Source organism: Pogoniulus pusillus, chromosome 8 (genome assembly GCF_015220805.1).
Source record: "Pogoniulus pusillus isolate bPogPus1 chromosome 8, bPogPus1.pri, whole genome shotgun sequence".
Taxonomy (NCBI): Eukaryota; Metazoa; Chordata; class Aves; order Piciformes; family Lybiidae; genus Pogoniulus; species Pogoniulus pusillus.
The window spans coordinates 3,976,699-3,991,816 of record NC_087271.1 but is presented as its reverse complement, the minus strand read 5'-3'; the positions used below and the strand labels follow the sequence as shown (position 1 = coordinate 3,991,816).

Here is a 15,118-nt window from a genome sequence, read left to right as displayed (position 1 = left end):
GCAATGTGCCCTTGTCGCCAAGTAGGCCAACGGTTGGTCTCCTGGGTGCCCAGCAGGTTGAGGGAGGTCAAGTCAGAAGTAAAATTAGGAGCAGGAACATGGCTCAGCTCCAAGGACATAGCTTCCAGAAAAAATGCAGGAAGGTGCAGCTGCAGGCCCCAGAACTGACCATGTCCCAAGTCACTCTCTTCTCTGTGCCCTTGGACATGACCACAGAATGACAAACTGGTTTGGGTTGGAAGGGACATTTAAAGGTCATCTAGTCCAAAGCCCCTGCAGTCAGCAGGGACATCTGCAATTAGAGCAGGTTGCTCAGAGCCCCAGACAACCTAACCTGTAATGGTTCCAGGCATGGGACATCTGCCACCTCTCTGGGCAACCTGGGTCAGGCTCTCACCATTCTCAGTGTAAAAAATTTCTTCTGTCCAGTTTGAATCTCCTTTCAGTTTACTTCTTGTCCCATCACAACAGGCTCTGCTCCAGCTCTCTTACTGACCCCTTTAAGCACTAAAAGGCCACCAGGTCTCACTGAAGCCTTCTCTTCTCCAGGCTGAATAACCCAAACTCTCAGCCTGTCCTCAGCGCGGAGGTGCTTCAGCCCTCAGATCACTTCTGTGGCCGTTACTGCACATGAACACCTGCACATCTGACTATGCCAAGGACCAATCACACACAACCAACCAAGAGCTCACCAAAACCATCTTTCCTTCTCCAGAAGGGAGCCTCACGTGATGTAAGAAAATACAAGAGCATCAACAGCAATCGTAGCCCAGATCACTTTAATGTCCTGCAATCTTTGTTACTGCTCATCACCGTGTGGGAGGTTTGTTGTGAGGTTTTTTCCTTATACAGAAGGCAAGTGAGGGCCAGTGTCCAGAATCTAGTTTTGAAAGGGAAAATTCCAGAGAAGTGACAGATCCTCACAGCCACTGCTCACTCTGACCTCACCCTTTCGGGGACTGTGTATTAACAAGGATCAAGTATTTGTACTTCTCTGCCAGGAAACTTTCCAAGCTAGAAAAAAAGCCTCTGAATTACTGAAGATTTGAGTCCCTTTGTTATTTCCAGAGCCATTTGTTTAAGAAAAAAACCCCAGCAGGTAGCTGAAACAAGAGGCTGTGCTAAGGAGCACCCTACACCACCCGGCAGTAGCGCTGGGTGATGCAGGGCAACAGCACAGCCAAGTGCATGCTGTGTTGATTGAGGCTGGGTTTATGCCTACCCTTAGCAGTTCAACAGTGTTCTTAAACAGAAATTAAATTACTATTGCTCTGTCAGTGAGAGATGTGACAGGAGAAGGGGCAGAGAGACTAACTTCCTTCACGCAGGAGCACTCCAGCACGCTGGCTGACCAAGCCTTTATGTTATGACGGTGGGACCGGTGCGGCCGGTTCTCTCGTGGAGCTGGGAGAGCTTCAGTGCAATGGAAATGAGCGGTGCCAACATGACCTGCAGAAAGAAAAGAGATGGCTCAGATTCACCAGGCACACACAGCCACGTCCACCCTTCCCTACCCAGAGTCTGAAGTCATCCCTGGGCACACACAGCTCGGTGCTGCTGATGGAGGTACTGCTGCAGAGGGACCAGCAAGAGGAATGGTGCAGCCAGGGATGATGCCCTGTTACACCAGCAGCTCTGCTGCTGCCACCTTCACTGTGCCATGAGCTGGGGCTCTTCAGCCTGGAGAAGAGAAGGCTTCGAGGAGACCTTAGAGTGGCCTTCCAGTATCTCTAAAGGGGACCTACAGGAAGGCTGGGGAGGGACTACTGACAAGGTCTTGTAATGACAGGATGAGGGGTAATGGGTTTAAACTGGCAGAGGGGAGATTCAAACTAGATGTTAGGAACAAGTTCTTTCCAGTGAGAGTGGTGAGACACTGGCACAGGTTGCCCAAGGAGGTTGTGGCTGCTCCCTCCCTGGAGGTGTTCAAGGCCAGGTTAGATGAGGTCTTGAGCAACTTGTTCTAGTGAGAGGTGTCCCTGCCTATGGTGGGGGGTTGGAACTGGATGATCTTGGAGGTCCCTTCCAGCCTAAACCATTCTATGATTCTATATTCCAAACCCAACTGCACCACTGGCACAGGACACTGAAATCCCCGCTTCAGTTGATAGGAATTTTCCAGTATTCTTTGTCAATAATGGCACAGGAGGTCATGTACAAAGAGCTCCGAGGTTGGTTGTTGGGGACTATAAAATGCTTCTTTTCCTCCTGTGCCTGCAAGAGAGATCAGCAGCGTTTCTAACTGATGCTGTAAAGAACAGCTAGAAGTTAGCACAGGACAGGTCAGTAATATCTTACACACAGCCACATCCTTTTACTCACACTTCTTTTTGTTCTCAACAGTTATTTCCCAAACTGTGTGAGGGAGTGAGCTCACTTATCCCTAGTGAGGAAACATTTCTGCCTGAACCACAGAATGCTTTTGGTTGGAAAACAACTTTAAGATCATCAAGTCCAACCATTACCAAACTCCACCAAGTCTGGTGCTAAACCTCAGCACCACCCCTCTGTCTCTTTTAAACACCTCCAGGGATGAGGATTCAACCACCTCCCTGGAAAGCCTGTTGCAGTGTTTCAGAGCCCCTTCAGGGAAGAAGATTCTTCTAATGTCCAACTTAAATTTCCCCTAGTGCAACCTGAAGCCATTTCCTCTTGTCCTGTCAGTTGTTACTCGGGAGAAAGTGAGGCCAGGACTGTATGCAGGTCCACACCTGAATCCAGTCATGAACGTCCCACAAGCTGAGAAGAAAACTGATGTGAAACTGCACTTGTTGCACACAGAGCTTCACCGATAGCAAGATCTGTTTGTTCTGGGATTAAAGACACCAAAGTGCTTGCTCCCAGGATCCCTGGAGCATTTCCACGCAGCTCTGAGTACAGCAGTGCTAAGCAGTGGGCAGGCTGGGAGCCAGCAGTGCCACGATGGAGATGTGACACCTACCTGTGGGTCCTGATGTATCTTCTGAGCATCCTTCTCGTAGCTGTCGATGTAGAGCCGCACAGTGGCCCCAGCACTGCCAGTACCACTTAGTCTGAAGATGATGCGGGAGCCATCGGAGAAGATGAGCCGCAGGCCCTGGTAAGAGAGGAGGGATGAGAAGAGTCTCTCAGCTGTGTGCCTCTTGGAGACCCAAGGAATCCCCCTGAGACACAGCACTGCTGTGCCTGACCTGCACAATCCCCAAACTCCAACTCTTCACAGAACCACAGAAAGCTTCCTTGATATCTCTGCTCACTTCCAGAGGAGCCTATGATCTAGTTCTTCTCACCAAAACATTCTAGCTAGCTTCAAACTAGCACAGCTACCATCCCTCCTAGCCCACCCTGGAGAACCTGCCAGAGCTCCTGAACATGAAGCACATTGCTGCTGTAAGGTTCCTCACCCCAGTGCTTGCTTGGGAACAAGAGCCAGGGACTGACTCTGTGAGACACAGCATTACCAACCCACTGCTCTTCCACCCAAACAGGACATTAGAACAATGCTCTGTCACCCTACAGGCAAGCCAGTCGTTCCTGCAGAACTTCTCCATTATTCCTCCCCAGTTCCTGTGCTTCCACATCCTGCTGTCAAAGCAGTCCATCCACAGGACATTTTTATTTCAGTAATCTCTGGTGACAGGTTACTCATCTCACACAGATTTAGTACCCTCATGAGTTCTGGAGCATGGAACTCAATCTCCTGGCACAGCCACTCTGCCCTGCTGCCTGTCCTCCCAGTGCCATCACCTGGGCATCTAGGAAGGGACTCACCTCAAGCAACTTGGGGGTCTGGCAATAGAGAAAAGATTCTACCTGAATGGGAAGGGTTGTACCTCATGCTTTACTTTTGACCCTTTCTTCAGCACAACTCACATCTTGGCTGCTGACTGCTCAATGGATTCCCTTACCTGAATCCCATCTCTCCTTCTCCTTTAGGGTGACTGTAAGGAGGGCTCTGATGCCCTTGCAGCTCTCCCACCAAAAACCACAGGGCAGAAATGTTTTTCCCAAGGGACAAACACAACATTTGACTTTAAAGCAGGCAGAAATCCAAAGGGCAAAGATTCAGTCCAAAATACAGAGCCCAACACCCCTCTGTGGTCACATTCAGCCCAAGCAAAGCTTGGCCCACCTGGTTTCTGGAGACACTTCCATCCACAGGATCATTGTACTCAAAATTATCAGCTTTCTCAACTGTGTAGACTTTGTCACCACTTGACAGCTGCTTCCCCACAAAGGAGCGGTCAAACATCAAGGTCTCCAGATCCTTCATCATTTTGTTAGCTGCATCTGCATCCACCTCTTCATAGTCATACCTGCAAGCAGTCACCACAAAACAAAGAGCAGGAATGAGTGGCAGTGTTTTGTGACTTGAACTCTGTGGTCTGCTTCAGAGATTGAATCACAGAATCACAAAATGGTTTAGGTTGGAGCGGACCTCAAGGATCAGCCAGTTCCAACTCCCTGCCATAGGAAGAGACACCTCCCACTACAACAAGTCAATCAAGGCCTCATCCAACCTGGCCTTGAACACCTCCAGGGAGGGTGCAGCCACAACCTCCCTGGGCAACCTGTGCCAGTGTCTCACCACCTTCACTCCAAAGCTTTTCTAACAGCTAGTCTGAATCTCCCCTCTGCCAGTTTAAACCCATTACCCCTCATCCTGTCATTACAAGACCTTGTCAATAGTCCCTCCCCAGCCTTCCTGTAGGTCCCCTTCAGAGATACTGGAAGGCCACTATAAGGTCTCCCTGAAGCCTTCTCCAGGCTGAAATGTTCTTCACTCTCTCCCTGGAGGAGAGGAGATTTGTGAGCCACAGTACAGCCAGAATCTGAAACAAACCCATGGGATGTGCTGCAGGCAATGGGCATCAGGAGAGATTACAGCCCAAACTGGACTGTTTTGCTCTGGGCGTGTTGAAGGCAAAGGGTGAGAATTCACCAACACTGACTACAAAGAGTTCATTCTAATTCTGCTGACAGGATCTCAGTAGCTTCCTCAAGGTAACAGCTTCACCCACAGCAAAACGTGGGTGTGATTGCAGCACACGGGGTGGGAGCCGGGCATCCATCCAGTAAGGCACTGCCATCAGTGAAGATCAGCTTGTGAACTGGAAAGCAGCTCCACAGAGAAGGACCTGGTAGTGCTGGTGGGCATGTTTAACATAAGCCAGCAATGTCCTCTTGTGGCCAGTGGTCTCCTGTGGTGTATGAAGCAGAGCACAGCCACAAGGCCAAGGCAAGTTCTCCTCCCTCTCCACTCTGCCTCTATTCTGAGGCCACAGCTGGAGTATTGGGTCCAGTTCTGGGCTCCACGGTTCAAGAGAGACAGGGAACTACTGGAAAGACATTAGTGGAGGCTATAAAGATAACGAGAGGCCTGGAGCATCTCTGTGAGGAGGAAAGTCTGAGACTTGGGGCTGTTGAGCCTGCAGAAGAGCAGTCTGGGTGGGAATCTGATAAATGCTCAGCAAGAGCTAAAAGACTTGTGGGGTGCAAGAGGATGGGGCCAGACTCCTCTCAGTGGTGCCCAGTGACAGGACAAGGAGCGATGGGCACAAATTGGAACCCAGGATATCCATCTGAATAGGAGGAGACACTTCTTTGTTGTGCTGGAGTGCTGGGGCAGTCTGCCCAGACAGGTTGTGGAGTCTCCTTTTCTGGAGACATTCCAAACTCTGCTGGACATTGTGATCCTGAGCAAGCTGCTGGGAGTGACCTTACTTTAGCAGAGGGGTTAGACTGGATGATCCCCAGAAGTCCCTTCCAATCCCTATACTGCTGGGATTCTGGAATTTACGATCTCCAGAAACAGGCTGTTCCAACAGTAAATACATTTTCTTGCAAGAAAAAATAATCTCCATTAGAAGAAAAAAATCTGTGCTCGTCTGAAATGGGCAGCCTTTGACACTTGCTCCATTTATGTTTAGAATAACAAATCCTAAACTGGGCACCATTTATTTAACCCAGATACAGAATCACAGAATCAGTTTTGCTTGGAAGAGACCTTTAAGATCATCAAGTCCGACCACAAACACAGCACCACCAGGTGACCACGAAATCATATCCCCTCAGCACCACATCTCCACAGCATTTCAGTCCCACAGGGAGTTTTAGGTTCCTGCAGGTCAGGGTGCAAGAAGGCAGAGATGGCAGCAGGTGCTGGTGCCATCAGTGCTTAGGGCTCTGGCCCTGGAGGGCAGAACACAGGAGGGAGGTAAGCATAAGGCGTCAGGAGCGCTTTCATAGCATCAGAGTCAACCAGGTTGGAAGAGACCTCCAAGCTCATCCAGTCCGACCTAGCACCCAGCCCTAGCAAATCAACCAGACCATGGCACTAAGTGCCTCAACACCTCCAGGCACGGAGACTCCACCACCTCCCTGAGCAGCTCATTCCAATGCCAATCACTCTCTCTGACAACAACTTCCTCCTGACATCCAGCCTAGACCTCCCAGGGCACAACTTGAGACTGTGTCCCCTTGTCCTGTTGCTGGTTGCCTGGCAGAAAAGACCAACCCCACCTGGCTACAGCCTCCCTTCAGGTAGTTGTAGACAGCAATGAGCTCTGCCCTGAGCCTCCTCTTCTGCAGGCTGCACACCCCCAGCTCCCTCAGCCTCTCCTCACAGGGCTGTGCTCCAGGACCCTCACCAGCTTTGTTGCCCTTCTCTGGACACATTCCAGTACCTCAACATCTCTCTTGAATTGAAGAGCCCAGAACTGGACAGAGCACTCAAGGTGTGGCCTGAGCAGTGCTCAGTACAGGGGCAGAATAACCTCCCTTGTCCTGCTGGCCACACTGTTCCTGATCCAGGCCAGGATGCCACTAGGTACAGGCCAGGATGCCATTTGCCCACCTGGTGAAGAAGTTCCTGCCATATTTCTGCCAGTGATCCTTCATGATGTCCTCCACGCTCTGCTTGCGGGTGGCTAGGATGGAGAGCCAGGCCAGGACAGCCCACAGCCCGTCCTTCTCACGGATGTGGTCGGAGCCTACAGGGAGCAGAAAACACATTTCCCACCTCCTTTCACGCAGGAGTCTGTGCAAGGGCCCTACCTTGTCCTTTCCATCCAACTGGCAGCCAAACAAACTCACAAATGAAAGGCATTTGGTGAGCTCCATCCCTGCTGTAAACTGTTCAAGATATCATCTGCTTTTAGCTGGAGCTCAAATAAAACATTCGGCCCCTTTTAACACACACACACACTCTCCCTCAGTGTTCACAGATCCTTAACTCTGTTCCCAAGGAAGTAATGAGGAATGCACAGTAAAAAAGGTGATCATCAAAAAACCCAAAAAGACCAAAACAACAGCTCAGGAAGGACTAACTAACATCAACCTCTTCAAGCAGCTGTCATGAACCCTCAGCCAAGCCAGCCTGCTCTGATCAGCACAGATCCTGGCAGAGTACCAACAAAAATGTCAGTCCTGGCTCTCAAACCAGACTCTAACAGCCCCAAAATGACGCTGCAATGGAGAGGAGCAGCTTGGTGGACAGCAAACAGCTCCAAGAGGGACTTCAGTTGTGTGTGGAAACCAGAAGAGCACCTCATGCCTGCTCTCAGTGCCACACAGGCTGTGAAAGAGCCTGGTTTGGCTAGGAGAGGTTCCTCCAAAGTGAGCACTGCATGGAAAGCAGGACACCCTCACAGCCACACGGGAGAGGGGCTGACAGCAATAGGGCAGGGACAGTACAGCACTCAAGGTCCTTAGGAAACCTGAGAGGGTACTGCAGCTTACACAGCACCCCAACATCCAAATTAAACAAGGGGTCAGGTGGCAGTCCAGAATACATCCAGGCCAGACTCCATGCTTCTGGCTCCTGAGTTCAGCACTGTGCACTGATGCACAGCTCCTGAGTTTTGTCTTTTGAGCTCTGAAAACCTCCAAACAGGTATTAATGAAATCCCAGGGAGTCAGGGAACGCCTGCCAGTGGAGAGAGCACTCCAGAGCTGCCATTTTACCCTCTCAAGAACTGCCAGAGTGGGCAATCACCTGGGGAGAAGAGCTGGGGGCTGGGGCAGGGGTTACCAGGCTCTTTGCACAAATCCCACCATTGTGGGCGCTGCAATAAATTCTCCTTGGGGTCCTTTACAGTGGGGAGAGCTGCAGGGAGGTGACGGAGAGGAATGCTAAATAAACACAAGTCCCCTGTGATGTATCAACTTATGGCTGGAATGAAACAGCCAAGAAAGCAAGCAGGAATTCTGTCATGTTGCATTACTCTAATTGCTCCTGGACTCCAGTCCCACAGGGTCACAGTTTGTTTCAGTTTTTACTGGGGTCTATTTGGCTGCTCTTTCACCTCTCTCCCCGTCACCACTCACATTCTGTCCAGCTCCAAACAGCTCCTCATTAACTTGCTATCAACCAACCTTCCTCACCAATTGTTCATTCCTTAAAGTGCATTTACCAGAAGGGCAAACCCCTTCTGCAGTATTGGGAAAGTTCAGCACTCCTGGGCCCTTTCTTAATCTGTTCCCCCTCCCCTAAAACTGCTTCAGTCCCAGGCCTCTCAGATGTGATACTGCATGGCCAAACTCTCCCAGACCTTGCTGCAAACAGAATCCAGTCATTTTTGTTTGTAATGTAGTCACCTACTGGGGGTGGAAAGGAACTATGAGCTCATTGCTCATACAGTAAAAGATGGAAACTGTTTCAGAGCTGCTCATTAGAGCCCATCTTCCATCAGCAGCCCCATGAATCACTTGCTGCTTTCTGTTTCTATCTGCTTCATGAAATGCCCTCTTATTAGCCAAAGTCCACAATATCTACTTAATGCACACTGAAATCACTTGGGGACAATCTCCAACAGCTTTATTTACTCACTATTTGTGCCTGAAGATTTCTTTACAGAGATGCCACATTTGCTGACATTCCCTTTCCCTTCAAACCTGAGGTCAAATCCAGTGTATCAGAGTAGCAGCTGATAGAGAAAATATTGCCACTGAAGGCTGCTTCAGCCCCACAGCCCCTCTGCTTTCACCAGAGTGTGTCAATGTGATGCCATTTCATCATCACCATCATCATCATCAAATTCCAGGTTGGAGAGGACCTCGAGGATCATCTAGTCCAACTTCCATGTGCCTGCTCCTGCCACCTGCCATTTCCTCATCTACTGGAGATCTGGGATGATCCTTTCACACAACTGCACACCTCAGTTCCACAAAGCACTTAATTTTAGACACCTGGAGATTTAAGGCCATCCATGCTCTGCATGGCACCCACACATAGGCTTAACTGTTCATCTGAAACATGGGGTGGTGGAATGAAAGCATGCAAGGTCTGAGCCTGAAATCATCCAGCCTTGTGTATCCTTCCAGCTGTCCCCAGCCTTCAGAGAACAGGGAAACCAAGACCTCAGGAAGACTTCAGACCAGATAAAACTCAAAGAAGAATTAGGTATGAATTAAGAAGAATTAGGTATGAATTAGGTGCATGCAGAGAAGGTCCTGGTTCCACAGTCAGAACAATAAAACCATGGTGGTAGATGCCATGGAAGAAGTCAGAAGCTGCTAAGGCCTCCTGGGAGCAGTGAGTGTTTTGGGCACGCCACTCCAATGTGGAGTAAACTCTGTTCACTTAAACTTCCCTGCACAAATAACAGTTTTGTGTCATGTGCACCCCCCTAGTAAATTCCTTGTGATGTTCACTTTGTTTCTTAGTAACCTAATAACTCGCTCAGACTGTTCAAAGGCAAGTGTTAATTTAAACTTTATAAATCATACCTTGTTTTTAGAACAGGAAAATGAGGGCCCTATTAAAGCTCAGAGATTTAATAGTGACCTGAAACCTTCCCTAATAAAACTGCATGCTCCAAACCATATTTCTTTCCAGAAATGAAAACATTTAGAAGGTTTTCCTGGCCACCAAGAGTTGAGAAATACATTTAACACTGCACTTAATCCCCACAGACTCAATGACCGGGCTAGTAAAGAGGCCCTTAGACTTCCTGCCTATCTACAGATGCCTTCCTAAATAACTGAGAGGAGAAGGAGCTCTAGCCTGACAAAGCTTTCAGCATTGTGTTTGTTCCCACCAGTGATCCTCACAAACCTTTATGATTTTAGAAGCATTAACAACTCCACATGAAGGATAAATCCCAAGCTGCCCAGCACAATGATGGAATAACAGGAAGGAAGATGAGGAACAATCCAGTCTCTGGTGAACTCAGGAACATTGACTTACCAGTACCAAAACTTTCCTCCCCGCACAGAGACAGCTTGTTTGCATCCATCAAGTTGCCAAAGAACTTCCAGCCAGTTGGAGTTTCATACAAAGCAATCTTAGTAGCATGGGCCACCCTTTAAAGGCAAGAAGGTCAAGTCACAGCCCAGCTGGACTCTTGGCACTCTGTGTGCAATGCTGCAGCAGGAGCTGTGGTTGCTACCAAGCAGTGATTCTGGGGTAATGCTGAAGGCAGGTCTTGCCACGGTTTGGTTTTGTAACAGGAATCCTCTATCCCATTTTAATGGCTGGGGAATGGGTGGGATGCACAACTAAAGAGCAGACATGAACACATAGCTCTTCTAAAGACACTAAATGAGTGACAGACACTTTCTATGAACACCTTTCTCTTCCCAAAGGGGAAAAGAAAGGGAACAAGGCAGAGAGGCTAAAGAGAGAGAGGCTGTCACTCACTTATCAGCCAGCCCAGCCCCACCCCTTGACAATCTCACACATTCACACACTGCGTTGGGTTGGAAGGAACCCTCAACGGTAATCTTCTTGTCCAACCCCCCTGCAGTCAGCACGAGCACTTCCAAGTAAGTAAGGCTGTCCAGGGCCACATCAAGTCTGGTCTTGAATGTCTCCAGGGACAGGTCCTTGACCACGTCCCTGGGCAATCTGTTCCAGTATTTTACTACTCTGACTGTAAAGAACTTCCTCCTTGTGTCTAAGCATTATCTCAAAGCACTTAGCAAAGCATCAGTGCCACATCTGCAAAAAAGGGGTGGGGAGGATCATTTGTTTGGGCTTCTCTGCAGAGACAAGCCAAGAGCAGAGCCCAGCTCAGGCCCCAAAGAGGATGTAATTCATTAAACTCCCCTGGCAGCCAGCCCACAGCAGCCCTGGCACCGCTTCCCCCATGCACTGACACCAAAAAGGGCTGGTCATCTCCCCTCCCGCAGCAGGCGCAGAGGCTAGGCGGTACCTGTCGAGAGCCCCGCTGGTGGGCATGCTGCGGGCAAAGCCCCGGACTCCGGTCTGCTGGAAGTAGGGGATGCTGAAGATGTTGGCAGCGATGACGGCGACGGAGTCGGAGGGGTTGACGAAGAAGCCGTGCTTGCCCAGGATCATGTTGCGGTCCTGCCCAGCAGAGGGGAACACTCAGCCCTGCTCAGCGCGAAAAGGCTGCGGCAGCAGAGGCTGTGCCGCTTGGCAGGCGCAGCCCATAAACCCACAGCTCAGAGAGGCTTTTGACTGGAACAAATCGTTGTGAGGCAGCTAAACGGCAGCACCTGTACAGTATTTCACCTTCCTGCTGATTTTTCACAGCTTTTAAAGCTACTTAAACACACTTTGGACTTCATTACTAGCACAGCAGCCAGCTATTGCCGTGGCAGCGAGCAGCAGCAAGTGGATAGCTTCTACTTGTGATTACAGAAGGGAGAGAGGGAGAAGAAAGACCTTCACCTTCCTCCTCCTCAGCTTAAAAGCAGCTGAGCAACCAAAGAATAACGGAATCATAGAATTGTTTTGGTTGGAGAAGATCTTTTAAGATCATGGAGTCCTGCCATTAACTCAGCACTGCCAGGTCACGAGTAAATCATGTCCCTCAGCACCACATCTCCATGGCTTTCCAATCCCTCCAGGGATGGGGACTCCACCAGTGCCCTGGACAGGCTGGGCCAGGGCTTGACAACCCTTCTGGGAAATAAATTATTCCTCATGTCCAATCTAAACCTCCCTGGTGCAACCTGAGGCCATTTCCTCTTATCTCACCAAAAGAGAGTAGCCCATTTACCCCATCTCCATCAAAGGCAGCTCCGAAGTCATACTCTCCCGTCTTCATGGTCTGGACCAGGTCAGCAGCATAGGTTAAGTTGGGGTCAGGATGGTGGCCACCAAAGTCCTCTAGTGGGGTGCAGTTCACAGCTGAATTTGCTGGGGCTCCGAGCTCCTCACACAGGATCTTTTTTACATAAGGACCCACAACTATCTCAGCAAAACAAGGAGAGGACACAGGTCAGTCCCTGCTCTCAAACAGCTCTGCAGCAGCCACAGACACACCCAGGCCTCCAGTCTGCTCAGTGTGGCTCAGTTTTTAAGTTTTATTGTGCTACAGCCCAAACACTCACATCAAAAGCCCCAAGGGGCACATAGGTGTGCTTCGGTCTGATCCACCTAGGCACACAAGCTCTTGCCAAAACAAGCTCCTCAGCTGAGGGGCTGTTCCACTAAATAAGACCACTCATGGCTTCAGGTGAGGAGGAGCCTGTGCCAGGGACTCAGCAGGTGAGCCAGGATCCACTGAGGCACGAGTATGAGGGCCCCATCTAACAGAACAAGCTGCATGTGTGATTCACAGCCAGCCAACAGTACCACAGGAGTCACTGCACCTCAAACACTAGTTATGGAGGCAGTAACCAGTGAGCATAGGAAGGGGAATGCTCTGGAGAGAAGGGAAACACGGTGCTAAGAAAGCTGGGGTGCTCCTGACAGCGTCTAATGAAGGAGACTCACAAGTTAGGCTTAGATGTTAAATTACTCAAACCAGCCCAAAGGTCCCATTTTTGTACTCAAATATTCTTGGCCAGACTTTTGTCTGACTGCTGTGACGTCCATGGCACAAGGGCTGACACAAAGGCTGCCAGGGCAGCTCAGATCACAGCATCACCTCTGTCTCTCAGATGTGGATTTTGGGAGCATCCCCCCACCCAGACCCCAAACATTTCCCCAAGTCCAAATGTGACCAAAAAAACCAAACCAAACCAATAGAAAGCCATAAAAAGTTTGCCTGCAAAAAGGAAAAAGTAATTGTTTTACAAAACAGGAAATGAATGTCCAGGGGATGGACATAAACTCCAGAGAAAAGCTTTCTCTCTGAAGCAGATGCTGAAGCCCTGAGGACACTTAGCCCCCAAACCCAAGTCCACCCATACCTCCGTGCATAGCATCTATGCGAATCTTCAGGTGGTTCTTCCCTGAAAGCAGTTCCTTTAAGGCATTGAAATCAAAGATGTTCCTCAGCATATTTGCATAAGCTTCCACTGAGTCCACAATCTCCACTGGAGAAAAAAAAGTCAGAGACCAACTCTCAGAGCCTGAAATCACTGTAGTAATGTTGCTGTTCATGGCAGCATGATGACAGATCTTAGAGCAAAGGGCCAAGATTTGGAATAAACCCTCCAGACATCCCAAAGAATCATTTCATTATGGTCCCATATCACAGAATCACAGAATTGTCTCAGCTGGAAAAGCCCTCTGAGATCCTTCAGTCCAAACTTCAACCTGAGACCACCATGGCCATTAAACCATGTCCTGAAATGCCACGTCCACACGTTTCTTTAACACCTTCAGGCATGGTGACTCCATGACCTCCCTGGGCAACCTCTCCATCTGAAGAATTTAATTAGGGGCTGTGATGGTTTGGGTGTTACCCACCCCCCTACTCCTATGCAATCACCCAGACTAAACACAGCCAAGATGAAAGTTATGTAATGAAGCTTTGTATTTACAGCTCAGCACAATATACAAGCAGCTATACACAAATATATGCAGTTATATACAGAAATACACAAGGTAAAGGTAATACAGACACACAACAGCCCTCTCAGAAACCAGAGTCCCCAGGAGGGGCTCCCAACCACCCTTCCACCTCCTTTCTACCCCTCTACCTTATTGCAGACTTTGCCTTACGTGCAAGGTGAGTTTGGAGGATAGGCCAGGGGAGTTAGAAAGCAGTAGGGAGAAAAATACATGCACCAGCTGCACTCAGAGAGCAACTGTGTTATCTATGTTTGTGTTCTTGTTTTTATACATCTCAGCAAGCCTATGAGTGCAGTAGACATCACCACTGTTTCCTTTTCACAGCCTAGAATCTAATTCTTCTCACCAAAATATCCCAGCTAGGCTCAAACTAGCACAGGGGCTGTCACTGCTAATGGGGGTAGAAACCAAATGGACCAACAAAATCTTTAGGGCAAACATTGTTCCCTGTTCCAGCTTCTTTTGAGATGGTTCAGTCCCACTCTGTTTACCTGGAGAATGAGACCAAGGAAAAGTGGGCCAAAAAAAACCACAGATAGAAACATAAAACCAGATCCATTTTCCACCAAAGTCAACAGGAACTGTGCATCTGAGTGCCTGAAAAAGTTGCACCTTGCAACTAACAGGCAACACAAAGGGTCATGAAGGTTTCATTAACATGATCTAGTTGGAGCTGTCCCTGCTCACTGCAGGAAGGTTGGACAAGATGACCTTCAAGGTTCATTCTATGAACATTGAAACGTAAAAGGGGACTAAGAAAAATACCAACTTTTACCAGCTTTTATTTATACTTCTGTCAATTCCAAGCTCAGGGCCTGGGGAGATGGCAAAAACATTCTTGCTGTAAGTGTTTTTCCAGTCTTTTTTAATGCATTTTCATATTTCACTGCTGACAAAAGTCGTGTGTGAAGTGTAATGGCTTTCCCACTCCCCAGGAGTGAGAGTTCCCCACTCCCCATGGTAAACCATGAGGGATAAAATATCAGTTACAAAGATTAAACAATAACACTGGGATTTTTCCTCAGGAAAATGCCCTTTAACTGCAAAAAAAAAATGGTTTGCAAATACACATAAATGGCAGCCTTACTGACAAAATAGTCTCTGAAAGTTGGATTTGACGAGCTTAGAGGCCTCTTCCAAGTGAAACAATTCTATGACTTTAAAGAACTTTGATGGATCAGATTTACCTCCTTTTGCAGGACATAAGCAATGAGATATCTACACAAGGTAAGATGTAGGCCAAAGGATAAAGCAACTCTAGGATGCCAGGGTGACCGAAAGTGATGTCCTTGCTTGGCTTACCCAGGAGATGAGGAGAGGTCAGAACGGCCACGTCTGTCCTTCAGAGACACTGAAAGTCCTTGCCTGCTTGTGGCAGGTCCACACTAACTCCAGCAGAAAGGAAGCTTTCCAAGAAGAAGAGTC

At 48.9% G+C, this 15,118-nt stretch overlaps 1 protein-coding gene across 1 annotated transcript in view; it reads right to left on the bottom strand.

Moving 5' to 3' along the window:
- Nucleotides 1–762: 762 nt before the first annotated feature.
- The window catches only part of PGM1 (phosphoglucomutase 1), a 35,848-nt gene continuing 21,492 nt past the window's right edge, over nucleotides 763–15,118 (bottom strand). Inside the window, exons 4-11 of the mRNA XM_064147039.1 lie at nucleotides 13,087–13,212; nucleotides 11,949–12,139; nucleotides 11,136–11,290; nucleotides 10,169–10,284; nucleotides 6,836–6,971; nucleotides 4,112–4,295; nucleotides 2,942–3,076; nucleotides 763–1,449 (exon numbers count right to left, since the gene is read on the bottom strand). Coding sequence (XP_064003109.1) covers nucleotides 1,360–1,449; nucleotides 2,942–3,076; nucleotides 4,112–4,295; nucleotides 6,836–6,971; nucleotides 10,169–10,284; nucleotides 11,136–11,290; nucleotides 11,949–12,139; nucleotides 13,087–13,212 — 1,133 coding nt within the window. The 3' untranslated portion in view covers nucleotides 763–1,359. The remainder of the gene's footprint in view (nucleotides 1,450–2,941; nucleotides 3,077–4,111; nucleotides 4,296–6,835; nucleotides 6,972–10,168; nucleotides 10,285–11,135; nucleotides 11,291–11,948; nucleotides 12,140–13,086; nucleotides 13,213–15,118) is intronic.